We start from the raw sequence: 27,415 nt of genomic DNA on the forward strand, positions 1-27,415 counted from the left end.
TCCACAGAACATCATTTGACTATAGCTCATGCAGTATTTGCAAGTTTGACACAAGCACTGTGGGATGAAAAGTACCCAACGCWAACTCAAGAAAGGAAGGGCAAGTAGTATTGATGTCAGACACAAGAATCCCACTGTGTGCGTATCAATGCTAGCTCATTTCAGTATCTCCCCCACATACTGCTAGAAGGCAGGTCTGAAACTAAAGAAGAATCACATGTTTATATACCATTGGATAAAAACGTGCTGTGGGTAGCCAGGACTATATATATATGTATATATATGTGTGTGTGTGTGTGTATATATATATATATATATATATATATTTTTTTTTTAACTGTAAAGGTGAAAGCTAAATATTCCCAAATACTGAGCACAACTTTATCTAGGATTATCTAGGAAGTGCAGACGGATATGCTATTAAACTGAATGTCAGAATTCTCAAATCTCATTAAATCTCATAAATACCTTTGGAAACATTAAATGAGCTAGGTTTGGGCCGATYGGCTCATCAGGAGATTATTGCTTCCACTGCTGGATTTACTGCTACAGTTAAAGGAATGATCTTGTGACAGAGATATTGCTGTCACTTCCTCCACTGCTTCCTTTGAGAACAAGGATGCATCCCAGCACATAAATCCTTTCTCCTTTATGTCCCTTTCAACGCCAGTATAGCCATGCAAGCACAGGAAGAAAGACCAAAGACAACGACCTGGTCCTGAAACTCTGCTCACTGCAGATGAACGATGCCAGAGAAAGCAGTGGGAACCCACCAGGAGGCTGGAGTGGGAGCTGGGGAATTGCATTTGTCATTCATTGCTGACATCAGTCCCTACACAACTATGGTCAAAGCTGTAAAGAGAATGTGTGAAAGCACCAGAGACTGGGCAAAAAGCCAGGGTACATGAGAACCATCTTGGACTAAGTTGAAAGATTTTGCTTGTTTGTATCAGAAGACTGGGGTCAACAAAAAAGACTTCCTGGCAGAGCAGTAATCTTGAAACAAACTGCCTACAGATGCCCTAGCTTGAAATGCCATCATTCTGTTTCATGTAGTCCTGCGTACGTAGCACCATCTCTCCTTGGACTGGTCTAGTCATACATCTCTTTACTTTAGTCAGGTGTGTGTGCAGTTCCTGGCACCCTACTAGGGTGAAATCCCTGAGGCACTGGCCTTCTATTATCACTCAGGCACCAAGCTCATACTCATTTGAGATGGATTCATCACAGCACAGAGCCACTATGATCATYACACACTACTTAAAAGTACTAGGTGAGCCCTCACCTGTTGGGAGTGGGGGGAACAAAGACAGAAATCCATGTCCACCAACTCATGTTCCTGTGCAAGTATCAGAGTCTTGTTGAGATCTGTCTCCAAATTCTATTTATAAAGGAAGTGAACCTGGTTTTGGTGATTTCATTGAAGTCTGATATTAMAGAGAATTAACTGGAAGATATAATATTACTATAATCAGCTACATGTATAAACCTGTCCATAAAGCCCGTAAAGAGACAAAACATGACTGTTTTGTAAATTCTTAACATTCTGTTGGGGAACTAGTAATTTGTGAGGTTTTAAAGGAAGCTTTTTTGGAACTTGATTAAAACATAATTCTCAACACATTTGCTTTATACAGTTTCKTTTTAATTAATTAAAACTCAGTATTTCCTTCCTCTTATTTATATCATCCCAAAGAAACTAAATGGTGCTCTTTCAGTCCTTTAAAGAAAGTTTCCTGCACCCTAAACATATCTGAGTTTTATGTCTGATGGTTTTAGAAAATCACAGGAGACAATCCAAAAATTACAGCCTAGAAAGGAACAGTTATGCAATAGCAGCATCACTTCAGAATGAACTCACCTTAGTTTTGTATGGTACATTGRTCATAATATTGGTATTTTGAAGAAACAGGAAAGAACAATTTATGTTTAGAATCCTGTAGCATCATCAAGGGAATATATGTGACTGTATATGGGATGTGTGTATCTTCATATGTGTGTTTATTTTTACATATATATATATATATATACACACACGCGCGCGCATATATTTACGTACACACATACACATGAAGGGGAGGGAGGGACACATCTCAGAGATGGAATGAGAAGAGAAGATTTCTAAAGGAAAGGTTCATCTGGATTTTTGTTATAGGTCCTAATACATTTTATTTTATATTTTTAAAGGCAGCATTGTTTCTGCTGCTCAGAATAACGAAGATGAATCCATAAAGAATCTGGAGCTGTTCTTAATCCAAACAGTTACTGCCAGGTGAATAGGAATTGATAGTTTCTATGTCAAAAAAGTGCTTTTTATCCACAGAGAAACAGTCAACAGCATTTTCTTGTTATATTGCCAGAGATGTACATCATAAATTAGTGTAGAAAGCAGTTTTCACAAGGAAGATTATTTGCATTTTCTCTTTGGCACATCAGTTCGCGTTCTGACGAATCCAGTYATAAAGTGCCATCACCTTAGTATATACACCAGGACGATTGCGCCGAGCACATCCTTCACCCCAGCTCACAATGCCAGCAAGGTACCATCTATTTCCCTTTCCTGTGCAGGCCAAAGGACCTCCAGAATCTCCCTAAAACAAAGRGCACAGTTCAGCCATTAGCACACATCCACACACAGAGCACAGAACAAGTTTTAAGTTGCTTAGGGACTCTAAATATCTGCCCTACTCCTYCTGAAATTACAATGTAATATTAGCACCTTATTTCCAGACAGAATGTACCTGTCTAGATACTAAATTCTTTCAGCTTGTTTTAACTTATAGAAGCAGYATATTTATCAATACAAAGCAACAGCAAGAAGATAAAAATGAAAAATTACTCACTGCTGATGACCCATTTCAGGATTCATAAAGTTCCTGATCATAGAGTTCAAGAATGAGAGGGGACAGGAATGGAAAGTGGGAACTCTGACATCATTTGGCCATAAATTGTTCACATGTTTAAGACAGAACTCTTATACTGTACATTGATCAGAGACAAAAAGAGAAGTGTCTCTTTCTTGCATTCAGGTCTGTCACTAAAAAGAATAACAATAAATTAAAGCATATTTAGATGTTGTTAGCAGCTTCATAAACAAGATTGTGGCTAAATTCAGACGTGGTGAGGAAGGGAAAAAGACTTCAGTAACACGTAAATAAGAACTGGCTTCTCAAAAGGAACATGAAGCTCTGCATATAACATGGAAAAATATAAATTCCCATTTATCTCAGTTCACAGGATCCAAATTCATTTGGATTCACAAAAGCGTTGTAAACCTTTCTGTTTTAACCTTGTATGCCTTCTGCGAATGGAGGAGTTTGCAGATCTCTSAACAGTTATGGATACTGCTCATTTCTGCAGATTTTCCTTATGCATATAAGGCAGTTTTCAGCCTGCAGGTTGAACCTAGGGTTTGTTTGCTCTCACCAGTTGGAACTAACACATGGGAGAAGATCAAGAAAGCCACGTACCTATAAAAAAATCTAACAGTAGAAAGTCTCTACCACCTAACCAGAGAAAATTATATAGTGATAAAAAAGAAGCCACAACAATTCCTCCTCTCTCCCAGGTTGCTGTCATACTGGTAACTTTAACCATCCAAGATGCTTAAGGAGAAAGGAGGCTGGATACTCTGGCCASTTATATTGGAAGCTCTAAGAGACTGAAGGAGCTGTACATGCAGGTGGAAAGAYGAAGGATCCTGAAAAGAGGAACCATGTAAGGCCAAAGAACACCCTAGAGTGATAAGAAAACCGAGTGTGAAAGTGTACACRCTTCATTTCTTACAGTAAGTGTCACGTCATCTAAAGATGAACTACTCTTAGAAGCTTCACGTAACTTGTGCGGTCCATAGACAGCTTTTACATCCATGAAGAAGTAAACCAAATCAGGATGTCCAAAACACTGGAACTATAATTAGATAGCTTCCAGAGCATTGTGGGGATCTCCTGAACTGCCACTATCATCCCTTTCTAGCACTGCRCAGGAAGTATGCTAGAGAAGGGGAAAAAAAGAAATAACACAGGCACTACCAAGAGGAGGAAGTTTAAGTCACAGAGGACAGAAACAGAGTAGACTGTGCTGGAAAGTAGAGTGACCAGTATAGTACCTAGCAAAATCGGTTAAAATGTCCATCTTAAAACTTAAGGCCATTTCCGAGGCAACACATTTTTTGGAAGAACATCACGCCTTAGGCGTATCACAACATACGTTTTAGCAAAACAATTCCAAGGCCTAAGGTTCTAAACYAAACAACATGTTAGCAGAAATAATAATTCAGTGAACTAGATCTGGGAAACTGCAAAAGGATCCTATAAACCAGTCTTTTGTTATGTGTTAGAAGGCTAGCCCCTTTAGAACTATGTTCTTGCAAACACTGTTCTAGTATACTTAAACAGTAAAAATTACTCTATTAAATGAAAGTTCTAACAAATTAYCACAGACTAAAATCAGTAATACATTTCTCTCCATTTAAAAAGTAACTAGTATAATCACTATGTTTTAATTTAGAAAGCAGATACTCATTTTAATAAGTTTAAATACTGATAACGTACACTCTAGCCTAACAACTGGGATGGGGACGGAACACAAGTTAGTTAACTATGTCTTAAAAACAGTTTCTGATTAATTACATGTGCAACAAATTAGGTCATATAACTCATGATACAATAATGTCATCAAAACTTGTCATAATACATGTGACTGAACATATGAAACTAACAGAGGCAGCATTTCAACTGCCTTTACTGGACTTAGCTTACCTTGCCTTTTGCATTTCTTTGCAACTGTAACTAAATGCCATTTATCACATTGTTATAACATTAYACTAATTCCCACATAAATAAACAAACCAAGATGAACAGTAAAAATAGCAGATAGCCCTAACTTTATTCCATTTATCCTTATATCTGTTTTTTAATAGGAAGGATAATTTTTGAAGGGGGGGGAAAGAAATTTTCAACTCGTTTTACCCCTTTTCTTGCAAATCAACATTTTTCAAGAGATACAGATGATATCTATGCTAAATTTCCTTTACTATTTTGGAAAACTTTAATTGCCATAAACTCAAGACATCTCACTTTATTACTGAGGGGGCAAAAAAATCCCTAAACCCTGAACAGGTTTCTAACAAAAGYAAACATTCTTTTATAGTTTTTCCACAAGTTCCAGATTACCTGGCATGCATCAATGCCACCTTTAAGATTCCCAGCACACAGCATACGTGATGTGATCAGATCATCATACAGTTTTCTGCAAACACTTTGGTTAATTATTTTCACTCTAGCTTCCTGCAGTGTTTTGGCAAGGTGACCTAGAAAAAATACAAACGTTGCAGAGGTTATAGTAGTAAACATTTTTAATAGAGAAACCAGTTGTCAAATCAGAGGAGAATGGCTCCAAACTCAAGATTTACCCAGCTAACAGCAGAAGAATAATTCCCTTCCCTTCAACTGCTGTTGCCCCCAGCTTTTGAGACTGTAGTACACACTAGCTCTAGACATAGACGTCCCTACGTGCTACCACTACTGTTTTTCCATTTCCTTAGTTTCTATCCTTATTAGCTAGTTCCGCCAGTCAGAAGTAGAAAGTCATGCAAACTGTGAGTATAATATGAGATTTCACACAATATGACTAGTTTTTAATGCCATTTCAAATTGAGCCCAAAGCTTTGTTATTTATACTATAGTCTTGCCCACAAACACTGTCCACGTCTTAGTAAGTGAAATGTCTACATTCTCTCCCATCCTCCCCATCCTAAAGAAGGAACTGAAGAATGAAGCTGAGAGGAAAAAAAGAAAAAAGAAAAAAAGAAAAAGCTTGTAAGTCACAAGTGATGGTAGGGGCTAAATATCATTGTTATCATTGTGAGTTAAATATCCTGAGTCACATTTTGGCCCGTCAGTGAACATAATTCTGAATATCTGGAGATTCAGGAGAACAGGTTGTTTGTTTGTTTGTGCATTAGGTTCTAGGAGGAGGTTGGGAAGGAAATAGTCAAGATCAAAATATAAGYTTTTTTTTTTTTTTTTACATACYATTATAATGATTTTTAAATATTACCTATGTCATTTCTTTAAAAAGCAAACCATATACAAAGACATAATTTGTAAAGCTATTTGCACTTTATTACATTACATGTGATAATCTTCGATTTAAATCCATTAAAAAGGCATATTAAGAAAGTCAATATTACTGTGGCAGATTATTTCTGATCAAACATGAGCAATTAGGATATATGGCAGTTGTAGGGATCACTGCAATGCTGGGGAGCTGTCTAAACTCAGGTCTAAAACCTGGCTCAGGTTTGACGCAGCAACAGCAGTGAGGATCCTGTGAGCTCCCCGAGCACCCTCTTCCATATCTGCCTGCTTTCCCCTTTCCTCCCTACCAGCTGGCTGGTCTGAGCTGTGCAGGCAGAATACTTCATAGGGCATACAATAAACTGCCTTAAGACAGACAAAAATAATAAACCTACATAATTTTTTGYGGCTATTTCTGCAGACACCCCCATATTGTCAAACTACATTCTTGAACACAAAGTCTTTCCTTGCATTAGTTTGAATTTCCCATTTTCTTCACCAGTAAGATTGCTTACTATCTATTCCCCAGACAAAATGAGCCTTGAGCATAGAAGTAGACACGTTTTTGTAAATCTATACACATTTGCTTTTCAATGGTTTGTGACACCATCCTTGATCCTCATACAGAGGGTACATGTTCACACTTAACTGCAATACAAGTAAACATTTAGAATTGATAGACTAGAGAGATATTTTCTAGCTTTTTATAGAACTACTAAGTAAACCACAGGTATTTTCTCTTATGTCTATAAATRTTTCACAGTTAGAGTTTGAAATTAAGCCAAACTTGCAAAAAGTATATCCAGGAAATGAACATACTGTTTTCTTTTATGGCTCCCCAGCCAGTTACATAGCAGACAGTTCCATAAACAAATACTCTAGAGGTGCTGGGTAAACAAATGGGCTGTACCAGCTCACTGAAGAATACTGGTGTCTCCATTTCCAACAAGGCGATGTCATAGTCTGAGATATATTGGTCATATTGTGGGTGGATAATAATCCTTTTGATTGATCTCATAGCCACGTGATTGCTGTTTTCATTAATGGTGCGTAAGCCCATATATGCTCTCCAYGCAGAAGGAAGAGAGTATCTGTAAAGAGAATGGTTTTAGAACATGCCATTGGAAAGTAATGCAGTATTGGTTCATTCAGTTTTAAGCATATTTCAATAATTGATGAAAACCATCAAAAACAAAGTAAATGGGGTAGAATACTGCTTATGAAGGCAAGTACACTACAGTCTCTTTCCACTAAAAAAAWAAGTTACGATTTTGCTTACCATTTTAAAAGGAATAGTCTCTTGGAGCTATAAGACCAGTTCCTTGCAGGGGTCAYTTTTCATCCATCTTTACACAAAGCAAAGCTCTCTGAAATACTTCCAGAGTTGAGTTCCATAAAAGTATAATGAAAGCAGAATGAAACAAGCTATGCCATTGTAAGCCATGTGGTTTTGCTCTGTAATTCAGTTTACTGTATGGTTTTCTGCTGGCAGAAAAAGCATCCATGATTGATTTACCAGAAGCCCAYAGTATAAAACCAGGCTTAGGCCAAATTTTAGTCAGGTAGAAAAAGGGAGGTATGAGTGTAGAGGTAAATCATCTATTCTGACATTTCACAGAGGTACTGGCCGAAGCAGAACCAGACTGGGCAATTAGCACTGGTCTAATTTCTCAGAGCTCAGTGATCAGTGCAGTTTGAGCTTTCAAGTAGAATTGATGTCCCGTTTGTCTCAGGTAAGGACCAGCAGTGCTCCTGACATTCATGAGCCAGGAGGCAGGCCAAGCAGGGATGGCTGTTCTGACATACAAGCCTCAACAGCTCATGTCCATCTCATGCTAATAATGGATATTCAAGGTCTTAGTCATAACTGTGCTAAGTAACGTACCTATTTGAACATGAAATTACTTTGTGCATATTGGGTAGTTGCACTTATTAAGTAGCTATTTAGATATAGAGATACCCTATTTCTGCATGTTACTACAGTCTTCAAATGTTTTTACAGTCCAAAAAGCAAGACTGGAATTGAAGTAGGAATGGCCAATTATTCCAATAACTTTCTGACTGCAATACTGCTACTTCACTTTGCAATAGGACTTATTTCAGGAGCAAAACTGCTACACCTCAAATACCAGCATTGAAGTTAAACCATGATTTTCTGTCCTTGTACACACAGTCTGGAGAAAGAGAGCGAACGAGAGCAAGAAAGAGCGAGCGAGAAAACACCTACTCAGTTCAGCTGGGGATATTCTACTCAGACAACAGGGCTGCATTTACAGTTCAGTAAAAATGGGATGTATTTACAGGAAAATCCTTTGTCCAAGTCCTTCTATGCTGAATAGAAGTTAGATTATATCCTTGACCCAAGCACTGTATTGCTGTGAGTGCCTCCAATATATCAATATCCTTTATTCAGTGTAGTCACTCTCTTTTGGGCATTAACGTATTCTTCTCCACTGCATGCAGCACTCCAGTGATAGTGAGTAAATATCAAGTAAAACCAGTGTGTAGCATTTGCACAAGGGTATCTGTTTTGTCTTGACCGAAGTGCAGACATACAAAACTTTCCTCATCAACTCAAAAATCTTATGGGCACTCGTATTACTGAAACAGCAGTCACGTTACATCAGGAGAACTGTGACGTGTTTGACAAAAAACAATGTAATTTCAATCTCAATATATGCAAACATAYGTTACATAATTTAGAGTACCAGCTTGCCTTCAACAAAACCCCRACAGTTCAGCTGTAAATCTTGTCCAATGTATTGACACAGATTCTATCATAATCTAATMAACTACCTTCTGACTAGAATACATACAATCATAAAAAACATGCATTTCAATTTCAATGTATTTCAGAATGTAAACACCTTGCTTTGGAAGTCAGAAGAGTGTATTATCAAACTCTAAAATCTATTTCTTCCTTCCCATGCATAAAAGGTATGTATTCTCTATTTACACAACCCCAATAGAACACTAGTTGATTTCACACTACACTTTTCAATATACGGTCCTTTTCTTGGCAGCAAAAGGCCATAGACTCTCCTCTGAAAATCCTTATCCTCTAAAACATGATGTTTACTCTAAATCTGACTAGCAAACTCTTCCTTCTAGCGTATTTTATTAACCTGCCATTAACCTGCAAGTCTTTCCCTAGGCTAAAATGCTGGCTTTATTGGCAGTGGAGGCAGAAGAGTTACTTTGGATACTTGAGTCTTTTGAAGACTGCAGAACACAATACTAAGATTCACTTAGTAATATCATGTCATAGAGCTATACCCTATATCAATAAATCTACACATGGAACAGCTACTGTGGACTCTTGAAAGCAACACTCGAAGGTTATTAAACTGCCGGTACCCTAAGACAATGTAGCCTGTCCATACCTGTCAGAATCAGAATCCAGAAAGCAATGGGCAGCAGATATGAGCCATCTGTTTGAAATAACAGATGCACCACATACATGGCCATGTGCTCCCATCTGTAAACTTGCTTGCCAAGGCCACTTTCCAGATCTTGCTTCTTCACCTCCAACAATTCTATTTTTCTTAAACAAGTGTCTTCCACAAGCTAATAGAAATAATTGAATAAAATAGTAAAGAAAAACACAAGGCTATTTACATTGTTATGCTTAATATGTAAACTTACTTTTATCCTTAGACCTCAAAGCCATGCGGAAAAAAAGTGCTTTCTTACTGTGTAATCGCAAAAATGATAAGGATACTTGCCCATTTTCACTCAGTGGGCTGGTCAGCTTACTAATGATTGCTTATCCTCTCTTACAGATTACTAAAGAGATCTGTAACTCAAAAAGACAATCAAACATAATGCTAAGCTGGGTTGTTTCCAAATATTTTCTTGAAAATCTTGCATTCTTTCACTGTTTAGTCCTTGACTCTTTGCATTTTATTCAGCTCAAACAARCACTCATACTCACCAACTTGACAACCTGGAGGTGAGCATTACTCGAAATAAATCATCAGAGACAAGGGACCAGTGGKTTTAAAATCAGGCAGTGAAAAATTCAAGTCAGACACTTTCATACAGTTGTCACCAGTAAATTCATTTTCTAAAAATTCACATCTGATTTAATCAATTCTTGATCCACTAATATGGACCCATCAATCCCTGAGTTATTTCCAATGTTATTAACTAATTTTTCAAATCAATGTTACCACACCACAGTTCATTTCATCAGATCCATCTGCACAATCTTTTATTCCATCGCAGTCAGGATTCGGTTTCAGCAGACATTTTCCATTGAGGCACTTGTAAGCATAAGAGGAGCAACTTCTGTAGGCTGAAATAAAAGAGAGATAAGATACAACGCTTGGAGCCGTGATTTCTAATGACTAAAGAAAATTTACACACTCAATCTATTCATCAGTAGACAAGGATGTGGCAAAAGCTGTTCAAAACCACGTATTTCAGTCTGCCTGAAGTCATAATCCATGCTGGTGTAAACTGGACCTGCTATGAGGGAGACATTCCACTCTAATTAACGATCACAATAACTTAAGCTTCCATTGACCGTAAGATAGACAGCAGAGCCTCCAGCTGCCTTCCATTCCCTTTTTACTTAGCTCTAAACTGAAAGAGCTATGCTTGTCRAGTCTGTTGTTTTACCTCTACCAGTAGGGCTACTGATGTTACAAATTATACATTTACACAGCAGATGATCTTCAATAGTTGGTGTTATTTTTGTTTTTAAAGGAAACTTGAGCAAATCATTCAAGGGCTGCTTTAAAGCTTCCTCCAAGGTATCTTCAGGTAAGAAACTATCATGATTTACTATATGGAAATCCTGACAGACCTCAGCATTGTGCATCCATCACTATCGTACATAATATTGTTTGTTTACAGTGACCTCCAAGAAGTGGTAGGCACTTTTTTGACAAACAAGGACATGCTACCACCCCAAGGACTTAAGATTTAAAGTAAGGTGAGTGTTACAGGAGCAAAACATAGCAAGTCACGGAGATATCATTAGTACCAGTAACGTCCCTGGATGTGGTATGCCTCCAGTAAAGAGAGCATGCATGTAGCAAGGGGCAAAAGTCCTAAAACCCTTATGTCCCTTTCTCTTGCATTATTTAAAACTGATTCTGATTGTTCTTCTCACAGGATCACCAGTAAGCTGTGGTTAGGTCATCTAACTAAAATCACTGTTACTCCAAATTTTATTTCAATAATTTCTTGCCTAGACTCTCGCAAGCACTAGTTATACTCTGCATGTTTTGTTTTCACTCTTATGAGATGTGCATTTTGTGMAATGAAAAAATACATAGAAGTTCTAAATTCTGTAGTAGTTTAGAAAGGTTCCCATTCATACTATGGGAACAGGTTAAGTGAGGCAAAATGACTAACACAATGAGTCCCTACCACAAGAGAACTGCATTTCTAAAGTCCTTTTACAAATTAGGTAGTACTTATTCAACAGTCTCAGAAATCAATAGTGTGACCTCACTGAGTCATTCAGWGGTAGTCTCTGGGGATTTGCTTATAACACTAGTAAATCCCTGTAGTTACTCTTCATATTTAATGTTGTACAGGAATCTGTAATGAAAGAAAGATGAGAATAGAGCAGGATTTTATATAAGTCATAAGTCCTTATTAGGAGAACAGTGATTGAGCACACGGTTTGTCTTAAGCACTGAAGATCACTTGTGACAACATGAATCATTCCTGCTGCTAAACAGTGCAGGGAATAGTTGACAGCTAAACAATAGCTGCAAGTAGTTAAAAGTATATTATTTTCTCTTTAATTAAGTTAGGAAAATAGCTGCTAGATTTTAATGATGTTTTTAACTAGAYTACTGATCCATTTAGAGATACTGTTTTTCTAACAGTTCTCCAAACTGATCATGACTAGTGACATGAAAAAACAAAGAACTCGTGGGAGCTGTCTTTATTATTCTGCTGTTCAGACCAGCTGGTCTGTATGYTTAGTCAGACAGGTAGAACACCCAGAAAACAAACATGCCTTTTAAAAGGGTCTATTTTCTTTTGTAAAAGGGAGGAGATGGTATGGTTTGGCCCTTACAGCTAGAAATAGCTACCTGAAGTTTTTTTCATCAAGTTAACAGACATTTACTGCAAATGTATTTCTTGAAGGGGAAAAGAAAAAAACGCTTAATTTGGATTTTTCACACACAGTGAATTCAACATGATTTATAATCGGCCTGTCCACYGACAGAACCACAGATTTAAGGAAATAGCATATTGCTGTTTCTGYCTCCCCCATCTCTCGGAAAGTAATTTACTAAAATACATACTTACAACAGTCRTTTTCATTACTGTCCTCCCCACAGCTGTCATCACCTTTGCAAGTCTTATACTGATGTTTACACTTCCCATTGCCACAGTTCACCTGTTCTGCATTACAGCCTGAAGAAGAAAGGGCTGTAAATGGTTTCTGATCCAAACAGCTGGCTAGCACCCGCACGCTGCTCTCCCTGTCACAGGCCATCTTGGCATTCCTGTGCCATCCACAGCAGACATGAGCCTACCTTGCTCTTAACAGCCTCTAGTAACAGAGAGTGCATAGTGTTAATTTGGTTATAACATTCGTGCTGAGGCCTTCCCACTGCTGCTGGGAGGATCCTTTCAAATTCTTGTTTTATATCTTTTTGAATTAGTGGGCTTTTTTTTTTTTTTTTTGCTTTTGTTTTTTTTTCTTTTCTTTTTCTTTTAAGACAGCTGCATGACACTGTGACTCACAGTCAGCTTTTGAGATACTATCAATATCACATCATTTTTCAGTAGAAAAGCAACTTAGGCAATCCACCAGTTTGATTACCTACTTAAGTTCAGATTCTATCTTTACTGAACAGAGTATTATCTTTTCCCTGGAGAACACATTTTCTCCAGACTACCAGGATCATTTATAATTCCATTCAGCCCTCTTCCTGTTGTGTGTCCTCTTTCTTATTTAGTAAGCATCTATCCTATTCCGTCATTTAGATCACTACCAAAAATAATAAAATGTCCCATAACAGATACTAACAGTAATAATGTCCTTCCATTTTGGCAACATGCCATGGAAAATCATTCTCTGGAAATAATTTTCCTAATATTTTCTTCTCAGTGCATCTTCCTCACTTCTCTATTTATCCTCACACATCAGAGAAGTATAAAAAAATTTGAAAATTCCACGTTTGTCATTACTCATTTCCTTGACACTTTGTGGATATCTACAAATAGTTTGGTTTGACCTTTTTTTTTTTTGTTTGTTTTCCTTTTTTTCCCCTAAAAGCTGAACTTGAGCAGATTGGTCTAAAATTCCCTTCTCTCTTCCTCTGTTTTCCTACTTTTGAATATACACATTGCATGGCCTTTCTCCAGATTTCTTGTTCTTCACCCACATATTCCTGTGTTCTTAAAGATAGCCACCAATATCTAGAGATTGTTTCAGCCAGTCTTCCTAGAATAAAATGATAGCAGAAGGACACAAACAAGAGAAATAATCGAGTTACCACAATCTAATTCATCACTACCATCTGAGCAGTCTTTCCAGCCATCACATCGGTTGCTTGAAGGAAYGCATGTTTTATCTGCGCACTTAAATTGTTGCAAACAAGCTAGAAAGATAAAAAATTAATGACAGTAGATATGCTGTCACAGACTAAATGCATACTGAGACAGGACTGTCAYGCAGAAGTGTTAAAATGGCTATTAAAAGCTAAGGCTAGTGTCATTTATAAGTTCAATTGAATGTTAAAAAAGCAAATGCTATCTTGCTTGACTTCATCTGTCAAAGATTTTAGCAGGCAGTATAAATTAAATGAATCAACATTTACGTAAATGGACTCAGAAATTTAAATCCGCATTAACTGACTCATTCAAAGGGTTGAAAATGAGTCAGCAAAAATGTATAATCATATTCAGAGCTAATATCTCTTTAATTTGTTAACATACATTTTACACTGAAGTGACTACAGTTACAGAAACCCCCCTCTCAAATCTAAGAATTTTTCTTAGCATTATAGATACAAATAACCTGACACTAAAATGTTTTAAAAATTCATCTCTGTGCTACTGTGCTTGAGCGTCTTTATTTCTAATGTGAATAAGTGCTTTAGGAAATATTTTTCAAATCTAGTAATTTCATAATGAAACAACCTTTCACTCRGAAACTGCTTTCACATTTACTTAAAATAACAACTAATCCTGATTTTAAGATGTTTCTTTGAAACATATCAAAAATGTTTGTTCTCTTCCATTCTTCAGATTTGCCAGCAAAAATTAAGCCCSAGATACTGGTTTCTATATGCAGACAGGCAAGCTGTGGAAGAATAAGTAGGCAAAAAACTCCTATTTTTGCCCAGGTCTAGTCTACTTAAATTTTCTTCCTCCCTAGCACAAAAGGCAAATTAAAGGCTAAGAGCAGACATAACATCTCCCTCAGCCTACTGGCAACAGTCTTCCAAACGCAACCCAGGATACCATTGACCTTTTTTGCCAGCAGAGCGCATTGCTGCCTCATGTTCAACTTGTCCACCATGACCCCAGTGCCCTTGCTTGCAAAGCTGCTCTCCAGCTGATCAACTCCCAGTGTGTACTGGYGCCTGGGGTTATTCCTCCTTAGGTGGACAGCTTTGCACTTTGATTTGTTGAACTTCAAGAGGTTCCTCTCTGCCCATTTTTCTAATCCACTGAAGACCCTCTGACTGGTAGCTCACAACCATCATGTGCATCAGCCACTCCTGCTAGTTTTGCATCATCTGCAAACTTCCAAAGTATGGACTCAGGCCCATCGTCCAGGTCCATAATGAAGAGGTTAAATAATACTGGCCCCAGCACTGATCCCTTGGCTCCCCAATCTCCACAGTTCTGGAATAGCATTAGATGTTTCTGGACTTTCAAAGACTGGATGTGCTGGCTTTCAGAGAGTTGATACATTGATTTGTAATATCTTTATTAGAAAAGACTCATCTGCAATATATTTTTTGTAAATACCTACTCTTCATTAATTTCCAGAAACATTCTCTCTTTCTGTTTGTAAGCTGGAAGCTGAATCAGAGTACACTGAGTTGTAAATTTAAAGAGAAGACTGACTTTACTCCTGTTGATTGAAGAGTCCTCTTGGACCCTCTCCACCACATGCTGTCTGCAAGTTGCAGTTTGGCTATTTTAAGAGAATGGCACACTGTCAAGTAATTAGATCTGCAAAAATTGGGGATTTTCACTTTTACTTCCCATTTTACAGAAGCTTTGTGAAAAGATAGAAACAAAGTAGTATCCTCCAAACGCATTGCTTATCTGAATTTATGAATCTATTTAATCAATTAAATATATAATTACATTCCAAGCACTCCTGTCTTGAAAATAGGTTAAGAAAAAAAGGCAAGTTGGTAAGCATATAATTGGTCTATCAAATACGGTTTCTCAAAGGTCCTTAAAAATAAAAGTGCATACACATTCACTTACAGTCTGTGTGACTGAAGGCTCTATATTCAATATAAAACCCTCTGTGGGTAACCAGTTCATCAGAATGGAAGYTGATTGCAACAGAATAGCCATATTCTTTATTTCTGTTGCCTTCTGAAATAGCTTTACAGTATCTGGCAAGGCAAAAACAAAAAATTAATTTCTAACAAAACTGACTATTGTCACCCAGCTACCTCCCCTATTACTGCAGGGTACCAAATCCAGAAAGCTCTAAAGCATGACAACAAAGATAAGCTATTTTTAGTGTAAAAGTTTTCTAGCTCTAATAGAACTATTAGAAAGCTTATTTACAAAAGTCTTCCACTGCCACCCTTCTTTGTCCCCCTCTCCCCACCCTTCCACCCACAGCAACTTTTCTGGGACTAGCAGACTTTTAATAAAAAACAGAAAGAGGATCAGCATCACAATATAGCTTTTAAATATAAATCATGTCTAAGTATGCTTGATTTAAGATTTCCTATTTTGGTTTACAAACCCAAGAGGTTAAAAATCCAGCAATGAAATCACACACCAAACAGCTGTCACCAGCTTCCCTATGCTCCTTCCAAGAGACAAATCCCTCTGCATACTTTTTACACACATTGCAAATTGCCTTATTTACTGAAAATAATTACAACCACTAAAGAGTAAGTGATATAGAAAACTTCAGATGACAAAAGCCGTTCACCCAGAATAAGACCAGAGACAGGAATTCACAGCTCCACTGCAGCTGTATAAAATTCTGCCGTCTTCTACGTCATTGCACTTAAGGGAAGCAACAAAATAAATATTTATCACTGTAGAAAAAGCAGGATAGTTAAATTAAAATAATGACATGTTTGGAACTAAGGCAGGATTAAGCATATTATTCTGCTGAAATTCAATGGAAGTATGACATTTTGTTTGGTGAAATGTATCCTTCTGTACTGGAAGCAGTAAGACACTTTTTAAGGACAGTATGTGGTACAGAATATCAAAGCACAAATTAGCATGTCAGAAAACAGGCAGTATATTTGACTCACCTAACTCCATCAATTTCTAACCAATCCTTATCACATTTACTGGACCCCGGAGACTTCTCTTGAATTTGTATTACAAGGATTTTTAATGACAGCTTGTAGCCAGGCAATGGTGCCTAGAAGTGAAAGGATAAATATCCCACCACACACAAAAACAGAATGAAGAGTCCTATACTTCTGAAATGGTAAAACTTATTTTACTTATTATCTGATTGAAAATACTGCATTTTTATGATGTGAAGCAGCACCTGTGACAATCCAAAACCTGCCTTTTAAATGTGTATAGAAATCTTTTTAAACACAGCTTTATCCTGCCATATTGTGCCAGATAAAGGAGAATAAACCTTCCTGCAATCAGCCCAAAGCACTATATCCAAGACTCATGCTATATTTGTTCTGTCAGGTGGTAGATCACAGAAGTGATTTAAGACACCTAGGGCAAGTGGCCACACAACTGTATTAGCTATTCATGCACTGGAAGCCTGAATGAGCACTGCGTTTTAGAAAGTCTTCTTCACTTTCCTGCATATAGATGATAGTTTTTTGCTATAAGCTACTACTAATTTTCATCAGGCAGGTGAAAGGCAGAGTCTGCTACTACAGTCTCATAGACATCAAGGGAGTTCTTTTCCAGGGAAAGTCAAAAAAGCAGTGAAATGCTTTATGGAGCAACAGGTAAATGCACCAGAAAGTTGGTGACAATCACGGAAAGGATATTAAGTGAAAGCTGATTTCCAGCAGCCAAGGGCTTGCTGGAAATTCAGAGCTGAATTTCTGCGCCAGAAAAAGTCCTGGTTTTGCAGAGTTCAGGGAAATAGAGCATGACACATTATGAGACATGATACACCTCCATTTTCTTCTTCTACCATAGAAGCAAAGCCATGGCTATTAACCATTTGCTAGGCTGTTAGGAACTGTCATCATATCCAGCACTTTGTTTCTGTCACAAATAATACTCAGCCTTTAAGAAGCTGGCAATCTTTCTCTCCCACAGCTGGCACTTGCCTTTTGCATAGTGCAGGAGAAAAATAGGGTACCTGAGAACAAGTCAGGTGCAATGGTCTTGACAGGCTTCCCCCTCATTTTTATCACACTGAAAGACATTTCTCCCAGCTTTACTTTGATATTACATACAACAAAGAGCCTCACAAAAATTACCACTATGCCTAAGGGTTCCCAGGACTTACTCGGATGATCCAGCTGCAGTCAATGTTTGGTGGGTAGTAACTCGGGTAATAAGGTGAACTCAGTGTCCCGTTCCAGGAGACAAAATGCCCACCACACACTGGGAGAGAAATAYATCAGCAAGGAACACAATTATCTCCACTGGGCTAAAGTGGAAAGCTTATTTCACTTGTTTACTTACCTTTAGGTAAGACAGTGGATGCAAACATGAAGATGAGAGGAAATAATACAGTTTTGAATAATTTGCCACACATTTATAGYAAAACTGGACTATTCATAATTCTGAGTACCAACCTCCAGAATAGTGAAGCAAGTCTAATTTGTAATGTGCATGATATAAGTATTTTCTTAAAGAGAATCCATAAAGGCATAAACTGAAATGTGTAAGCTTTAAAAAAGATTGTTTTCTAAAAGCTATCTTCTATAGTTTGTTTCATGGGTTAAAAACAGTCAGTTTCTTCATTCTACCAAATTTCTCTTGGTTAGAGAGGGAACAGATGAACCTTACCAAAGAACTGTGGGTAAATTTTCCACTTCTGAAGTCTCTAAATCTCCAGTAAAATATTACAGGTTACTGTAATTCAAAATATTTAACTGGTCAACCACAACTCCTGTAAAATTCATAGTAACCCATAGGTTTGGAACATACATGGGTCTGGAATCCACTTGATTTCTTACACAGTCAATTACATTGTACAGTTCCTTTCAGAAGGGGATCAAAGRCTTATATTAGAAGTAACTTTTTGCCCTTTTACTCCATTTTCATGAAACACGTCTTCCTTGAGTTTGAGGGAGTTTGCTGACAAAAGTGCAGCTCAGCAACTGGGACTATCTAGGCTGGGGCTGGATACAGTGCCAAAAGTCTATCTGACAGGCTGCTTTCCTACTAATATTTATGAATAACAGGATTATCCATGCAGTAAGAGCTATCTCTGGGAAAGATGGCTTGGGTAGTAATCAGGAAAAGAAAAAATCTACCAGAGAGAAGGCTATTCTTTATTCAGTTCTTTGACATCTCTTTTATGCAGATCGGAATAAGAATCCCTATACTTTTACATCAATATTTTTCCCTCAAAAAAAAAAAAAGTTCAGGCAATATCAATTTTTTTTGAAGGAACATGAGGAATAAGCATGCTTACATCAGGCATTTGTTTCTATTYGTCACTTACTGATTTTAGGGATGGCTTGAAAGTGAGCTTTTAGTATGTTCCTTTCTTCTGTTCGGTCCAGTGAGAAGGTAAGCAACATTACATTACCTGATGAAGTCAAACGTATAACAGGAGTAGTCCAGGCTCCAGGCCCACACCATCTGAAATACCAAAAACTTTGCGTAAGAAGACATTTCCCATAGTACTGTCACTTTTGCTGAGAAATTAGACTGAAATGACACTGACCTGGTCATCTCTGTTTCAGAAGTGTTCCCCTGGCTACCACTTCCCTTTTAGTCTTCCAGTCAATTGATACTACATGAGATACTTGCTAGAGTGTCCTAGCCTCAGAGCTGAGTCACTCAGAACATCACAGATATTCTGCCTAACAGGTTCTCTGAAGTTTTCAGGCCTACAGAAGCATTGGAAAGGCAGTGCCAGATGAGGCTACTTAAATCTTAAATAACGGGCAATACTGAGAAGACCACCAAGGTCAGTGCTGCAGAAAATCTGTGCAGTACATAAGCCCAAAACATTTCCCCTCTGTTAGTGTTCAGCTTGGTTTCATGTAGCTGATGGCACAAGCTGTTACAAGAAYCAGAGGTGGGGAACCCCATCCATAGCAGCTATTTCTTCTTCTTCTGTTTAAGTAGTGAGTAATTAATTTATATCCTGAAGCTTGAAAACTTACTTGTAATCTTGTAATTTGAGATGCTATTTCTTATATCTGTAAATTAATTCTTATATCCATTCCATTTTGAAACCCACAGCACATTTTGGATTTTTCCTTCATTTACAAATCTTTCAATTTACAAACCTATGTGTGAAAAATCTCTAACAGGCTTCTTTACTTCTGTGCACAGCAACACACAGTAACAGTGTATTTCCATCACAGCACTGCATCAAGTCCTTTAACAGTGTTACCTCTTGTCAGGGAGATCCACTAGTGGCAGTGTGAAACATAATTTTTATACCTTCAGCTCAAAGAACTCCTCTTAAGCTTTTAGCAGGCTACTTCCTGCTCCCATTTTAAGATACATTAAATAAGGATTTGTGATTTGCCTTCTCTTTTGTAGTCATTATAATATCCTTTTACCATGAAACTTGTCAAACCTTTTCTAAAGTGAACAATTTGAGTCTTCTTCCCACTGCCATTTGGAAATATTTCAGCACCTTGATCTGCTCACCCAGTTGGGAGCCTGCCTTACCTTCTAGCTGTACCTTTTGCCACACTGTCATCAGAAAAGCAAGGCAAGTGTATGTGAGAAAAGTTGTCTGCATGAGACACCTTGTTTTATGGTATATCTCAGTCTCAGCTTATTCATTGCTCAGTATTTGTAGCAGAATGGCTTTATTACTGCAGTCTACAAAAACTTGTGAAGATCATTTGAGGCACCATCTGTGGTCCAAGGACTGAATGTTGGAGGGTGAGAGGGGTAAGAATCTCCCACATAAGCTATCTTCTCAAAGTAATTAATGGCAATTCTCCTTTAGCTCATGTATTTAAACTAGCAATTTTACCTTGGAAAGCCTTCACTCTCAGTCATACGAACTACACCTTTCATTTGGTTAAAATACTATTGTATACTTTGTACCTCAAACCAATTTCCTTTGTTAAGGAAACATGGGCAATGCACACAAACTCCTGTTTGTCATGAAGAACAGAGATATTTGTAGTAGTACCACTGCATCTGTCCTAAGTAGGTCACTCGCTAACTTTTAACATACTTAAAAAAAAAAAAAAATAGAAAGAAAGAAAGAAAGAAAAACCTAATAGGCATATACAAAAATGCACACTCACTAGGTTGGTAGTAAAGGCAACCAAAAAAAAGTCAACTTGTTTGGAAGTATGCTTAGCATCATTTTAGTCACCAAATTGCTTGCTGTTTCAGTTCTTYGATAGGCAGACTCCAATGCATGGAGAAATTCCCAGAACTTTCATATTGCAACTTGGTGCAGCTATGTTCTACGAATGCTCCTCGACATTCACCCATGTTGGTATCACTTGCTTCCTAGTGCTTTTATCCATATGGTCCACCCTACATTTCTGCTCCCACCAGAACTGAGCTACTRCTAATTAAACATGATGGAGCAACAGTTCCAGCAATAACCCAGGGTGAGCAGCAAAGTAGATGCAGCCCACGCATCAGGCATAAGATTCTCTGTGCCACACTATCTGCAGCACCATAAACGTGGTGGCAGTCTGAAGCTAACTCCTAGCAGAAACCCTGTCCTCACTCCAAGCCTGGCCTTTTGACAGTTTGCCAGCAACAGCAAGCCCTAAGGCCTTCTTGCATAAGGAGAGAGATGAAAGTCTGGAGAGGATCACCTACTCATTCCAAGTAAGTTAAAGGAGTGCTAAGAAAAGTTGATTTTAGATGCTATTAACTGAATCTGCGTGCTCAGCCAGGCTTTTCCTAAAAGCACTCTTCTTCCCCCCACCCTGAAACCATCCTTCCACAGATTCTAAGGCTCACTTATTTATTTTGTTAATAAGACAGGTTCATGGTGCATAATGTGCTCACACGTGGAATTTGACACAGGAAGAGTGGGAGTGGTATAGCTGCTAAGATTTMAAGATCAAATGAACTAATGTATTAAAGTGGACTACTCTAACTCTGATTAGTGAGCCTTCTGTAGACAAAGAGTTGTTATGATTATTTGTCTATGACTTTACTACTATAAAACATATCTTTTCTAAAAGTAATGGCATACAAAACTCAAAATTTAAAACTACTTTTTTGAGTTGTAACGGTACTTATATGAAATCAAATACAGTACAAAAATCAGTTGTATTGTAGAATAAAACCACAGGAATTTATAATTCATTGTAGGGGGAAATAATATGGAAGATCTCTTCACTACCTTATACCAGATTCTTATTTAAGTCGTATTTGGAATCTTACATATTGGAAGCCTGTTTGATACAATTTCATATACTAGCTTTTCAGACTTTCTGAACAACTCAGTAAAACATCTTTTTTCTGTACTGTCATACCTTGTAATGATCTTGTTCTGTAGAGGAAGAAGGAAATCATATGCTGATAACTGGTGTGATGCACAGCTCCCTGGAGTGACACCATGCAAGGTAGTAACTGCCAGTCTCACCACATAGTTATAAGGAACTCGTAACCTCCACTGATAAAAAGACTTCTTGGGATTCATCAGAGTTAGAGTTCTGTTGTTACCTGGCTTTGCATACAGGTCAAAGGATACTGCTATACAGAAGAAGCTAGATCAGTAGCTGAATAAATGTAAGTTAAGGTAAATAAAAAGTCACTGGGGAAAATTTCAGAAGAAGTGGCAATAATCTCCTAATTAATAACCTACTTCTTGACTCTCCTCCTCACCCCTTCCCTTACTCTTGTAACTGTGTCATCTTCTCCCTAAAGGGCCGGGTGCCTCCTCCTCCTGCTCTGGCTGAGGTGGCACAACACCTCCCCACCACCATGGGCTCATCACATGCTGAACAAGCAGAAGAGGACTTGGCTACAATTTCTACCAGCTCTTCTAGAAACTGACTTCTGCCTTTGCCATTTTCTCTTTGCCCCTCTCAATGCAGTGAAAATACTTACTATGTGACTACACAACTTTGAGATGTGCTCAGTACAGAGAAACCTAAGCAAGCTGAAGCTCTACAGCACCTGACAGATCACTAACTACTACTAATAACCAAAATTCTCTAGCGATAAGGCTAGAGAATAAGCCATGGATGATTTTATATAGGGGCATTTCTTTTTTAAAGATGCCAGGAAAAGGAGCTACGGCTCTCACTGAAAATTAATGGGAACTATTCAATTTCAGCTGTTCAGGTTAGAATATTAGAATAAAAGCTGTAAGGCATTTTCATCCCAGTCATTATATGGTACACAGGCTATGCATAGCCCTTGTCTGGTTTGGTTCTTAGGTCTTATAGAAATATGAATAATTGGAGAATTGCAATTTTTATGTTACAGGAATATTTTTTTTCCAAAGTGATATTCATTGAGATTGAAGAATAATTACCTGATTTTAACATCACATCATATTCTGTGGAATCTGAAACTGAAATTTAATAATTGTCAGCTACACAAGCCAAAGACAGAAAACAGAAAGAAAAATAGACAGAATAGGTATTAAATGACAGGTACATTGTTACCAAAAAGCTCTACTGTAATGAAATCAAAATCTTCCTCTCCAGAAGAACTGAACATGTGGGTTGCTTGTTTACTAAAAATCTCTTTTTGTCCCTTTGAGATTAGTTTTTTAAAAGAATCAACCATATCTTGTGGTGCCCAGAACGTATTCCAGTAGTAAGCTCGAAGTCCMGACTCTCCTTCACTGTGGAAGAAAAAATCCCATATCATAAATACACTCTAATTAATATAATGCGCATGTTTTCCACCGGTCCATATGTTTAGCTTGTACTGCTTAATAGTCAGCTGAACTGCTGTGCAGAGAATTGCAGCTGAACATGATGCTAAGAAGCTCTCTTATTTCAAAATTGCTTTTTCTATACGGTAGAAATATTTTCAAAATAACAGACCGAGACTGAAAACTACATTTCATAGAAAATCCTTGCAACACTTTTATGGAAGTGGATGTTTCTATCTCTTCCCTATAACTGTAAACTTTTAAAATTGTATTACAGTTCTAGACACATTTTTCTCAATATTTTCATTTAAAACTTCATACTGTATGATAATACAATTTTAAGCCCATACTTCGGTAGAACATTTCAGACAATTCCTGTTGAAATAAAAAGTTATCTGTACAGGTACATATATAAAGTAGTATTCAAGTGATTCAAAGAGACAGTCCATCATGTTCCTCCTTTCAAATGGTCTATGGACTGATCTTTCAGAAGCTTTCAGGGATTGTTATGACAGAAATAGCCAGCTGCTCAGTATCTTTAGATTCCTCAGCAGAGGCTTAAGAATAGGATCCAACCCAAAATCATACTTCTAAGTTTTACCTTGAGAAGTTAAAAGGGAATTTTATTTAAATAGACAAAACAAGTTTAAGCAAGTGGTACATAAAAAAAAATGCTGAACTGTGGTTTGAAAATCAGAAGTAGATGGATAGATTCTCTCAGATAACTAATTTAGAATACATTAGAAAACATGGAACAAAACTCATTATCTATGATTTAACGCAAATGCTTGAAAAGAACCTACCTGAAAGCAGCCACTACAGACTTCAAGTAATACTTTCCCAAGGCRGAAGACTCATATAGCTCTGCAAACTGACAGTCAAATAATTGCAAAATAAAATGTAGAGTTATGTTTTAGTGTCAATACCATCTCTCCTGCTATGCAAGTAATTGTATTATTTCTTCCCCTAGACCCCTAGCCTCACTCTACAAACATCACCAATCATTTTCACAGAATGTATCAAATAAGAATGCACATACTTTCCTTAAAAAAATCTTTTTTCCAATCACATCATGTTTAAAAAACATTGAGACAACTCTTGATAATAAGCTAAGAAAGAGAAATGTCTATAAATAGGTTTATATTTTTATTACAGTCTTCCTATATTTTAGTTACTTAAAATTTGTGGCAAATTTCTGGCAYGTAACCTGGACCTGGGCAGCTCGTGTTGGCAATGCACAAAGCAGCTTTGAGACAGTAGATTAGCTCTGTTGGGAAATACAGGCTAACAGAGAAGTGCTTTGTGTTTAAGACTTCTGTTCGCATATACCCAGGGAACAGTATTGATCTCACAAATATGGACTCACATGAGAAGTGCAAGAAAGCAAGCATTGTTATGAGAGTAAAATAAAATAAAACAAGAACTTATGCCTTGAATTTGAACCATAATTTAAAAGCTGAGATTAAAGAGAAAAATCTATCAGGGAAGAGTATCTGAGCAAAGTAAAAAAAAAAAAAAAAAAAAAAAAAAAAAAAAAAAAAAAAAAAAAAAAAAAAAAAAGTGGTTCTAGTTTTTCTGATGAGAATAATTTGTCCATAACCTTGAAATAGCTTTTATTATCTAGAAAATACTGACCTTACTCTGAAGCTCATAGCCACAGCTGTGTAGCTACATTCCTAAAGTTGTGCAACAAGTAGAATACCTCCCAGCTTTTTACTAACTCTAAATTTATTATTTTAAAGAAAAAAGAAAACAAAATAGTTAGGACTCAAACTGGAGTCTTCTCCTCAATCCAAATCTAAATCTGTGATAAATGCTTTGAAATTCTTGCTATACTTATGTGGGAACTTACATAATTTTGGATTGCTTCTGCTTGCAAGAGGAATTTCTGTGACTTTGGATCAGTGAGGTCATTTGTATATGTTAAATTCGAAATTTCTACACTTCCACCAATATACATACAGGAGAAAGCTGGAGCTGAGAAAAAAGGACCAGGAATTAGCACACGTAACAACATTACAGAAAACTTCCTGAACAAGAAGATTGCAGAAGCACTTATTTGTCCTCAGGCATCAGTGGGCATTAGTTCTTAAGAGAAACATAAAGTAATACCATGAGCGCTGAGTCAGTTCCACTGCTAGAACAATGCCCAGAAGGATAAGCTATTTGGAGAGGAAAGAGGTACAAGTTCGCATAGGCATTTCTACTAATAGCTTTTAATTGTTGAGCTTCCCCCCCTCCTTTTTTTTTTTCTTCTCTCTTTCCTGGAGAAGTAGGACTTTAAAGACTCTGAGTTGAGTTTGGGGAAGAAGCACACAGAAGTTAGATATCCGTTCCATTTTGAAAAAGTGAATAAGAGAGAAGTTAATTCCTACAGATTCTTGAGAAAGATAAAAGTTATAATAATAATAATAGTATTCACAAGTAGAGACAAAAAATTAGAGAAAATACATATTTTCAATATTCTTGTGCAACTGTCAGCTGCTACATATTGTGCATTTTATTTGGCTTTGCAAGGACATTAAGGAGAAGGGAAAGCAAATATATTTATATATCTATTATGTGCTTAACTGCATAKTAGAAGTTACTGGAATAACCATTCACATAGCGGAAAATACCCATCCCACCCAGACTATGCTCGAGAGTAACACTTACCGAATGAATAGTGCAGGACCAGCACAAGTACTGTAATCATTAAAGAAATCATGGGTAATACTCCTAGAAGCCACCTTTTCCAGTAATGCAACTTTATCCATTTGAGGAAACAGTACTTCTGACCCACACCTTCCTGGTAAGGCTGGCAATAGTGAAAATGCAGGCTTTCCTAAAGACAGATGTGGGAAGGCATCAATTAGCAAGACAACACAAGAAAGGCGATAGTATCGTATTGCACTGTGTTTGCCTTTATAACTTTCAAAGACGTTTAAACAAAGACACATCTATGTTAGCAGTTGTGTCACACATGAAACCAACGTATTCCTGGATCACTCATTTGTGACACACATCTTAAGTTATATAGGGKGAAAAAATTGCTATCGCTTCAGTTAGAAGCAATTTGCATATCAAGAAGTGGAGATAGAAATCATTTACTGTGTGTAAAGCTTAGTTGTTCCCTCTTACCTGTCCAGCCGCCTGCTCAGAGTGGGATGGAGCTGGTATGCTGTACACAGAAACCTGTCTGGAGGGGAAAGCCCATATCATGATGTCTTGACAAATGCCTTCTGACAAGGCTAATAACAAAATTCTAGATGAATCTCATTTCTCAAGCATAACTCATAAGAGCATCTTGCCCTCCCCCAGCCCAGGCTTCTCTCATTTCACCTTTGCCATACKGCTTAAAGCAGGAGCCAGCTGAGCTGCAACCAAAGAAGGTGGGGAAAGGCAAAGTCACCATCACTGTAACTCTTTGTTTTCCTAACTGCCTAAATAGGATATGGATCCTATGATTTAAAAACAGATCAGTTACCCCCTTCCCTCAGAAATGCAAGAGGAGGAGTTATTTAGGCCACTTACACAAATGACATGCAGGCAAATTATAGATGAAAAGCCCCAGAGCAAGGTAAACCAGGAAACTTCTAATGAAAACCTGAAGAAAACCATAGAAATATTTATAAGAAAGTAGAAACACACAGTTCCAAAGTTCACTTGATTTTCCAGTGCTATATGTGGTGGCCTCAAGCTTCTATCACAGAACAAACAGAATAGCAAAGCAATTGATATCAATACTTCTTTTTGGAAGTTTAAAAGAGTTTAAAGCTAGCAAGCCAACAACCTCAGGGAATTCTGCATGTTAAACAAGAAAATTAAGGGTCGGAGAGAAGTTACATACACRTATATGTATCTTAATGTATAAAAATACACAATATAAAAACATATACATATATATATATGCATGTGCAGGTGGATGTGCATGAACATATATACAGATATACATACACACTTAGCTAAAATAAGAAAAAATAAAAAGGGAACAAACACCCCCAAATCAAATGCAGATTGCATGGACTACAAAGAGATTCATTGGAAGACAAGCCTCAGGGCTTCAGAAACGCAAGATACAACTGCAGGCAGACTGCTTTGTTCAAGTCCTCTTTTTTCAACAGCCTACCTCCACTCCACACACAATGTGCGGACTAACTAGTACTTTTCCCCTTCCTTCAGGGAAAGAAACTCTCGGAAAAGCCTAGAGTAAACAAAACTGCTT

General features: G+C 37.4%; 1 protein-coding gene across 1 annotated transcript; it reads right to left on the reverse strand.

Moving 5' to 3' along the window:
• Positions 1-2,228: 2,228 nt before the first annotated feature.
• LOC146595872 (suppressor of tumorigenicity 14 protein homolog) lies at positions 2,229-26,417 on the reverse strand. The gene is made up of 18 exons (XM_085304920.1): positions 26,332-26,417; positions 25,867-26,035; positions 25,064-25,188; positions 24,015-24,082; positions 22,997-23,178; positions 22,864-22,902; positions 21,857-22,076; positions 18,880-19,019; positions 17,713-17,810; positions 16,529-16,641; positions 15,507-15,640; positions 13,553-13,657; positions 12,357-12,464; positions 10,258-10,377; positions 9,464-9,647; positions 6,900-7,171; positions 5,175-5,311; positions 2,229-2,591 (listed from the first exon to the last, which is right to left on the reverse strand). The coding sequence occupies exons 1-18, from the start codon at positions 26,410-26,412 to the stop codon at positions 2,433-2,435; spliced, it is 2,454 nt and encodes an 817-aa protein (XP_085161046.1). The 5' UTR covers positions 26,413-26,417; the 3' UTR covers positions 2,229-2,432.
• Positions 26,418-27,415: the final 998 nt, after the last annotated feature.

This window comes from Rhea americana, unplaced genomic scaffold, assembly GCF_003343005.1.
Source record: "Rhea americana isolate MKP2758 unplaced genomic scaffold, rheAme1 scaffold_213, whole genome shotgun sequence".
Classification (NCBI taxonomy): domain Eukaryota; kingdom Metazoa; phylum Chordata; class Aves; order Rheiformes; family Rheidae; genus Rhea; species Rhea americana.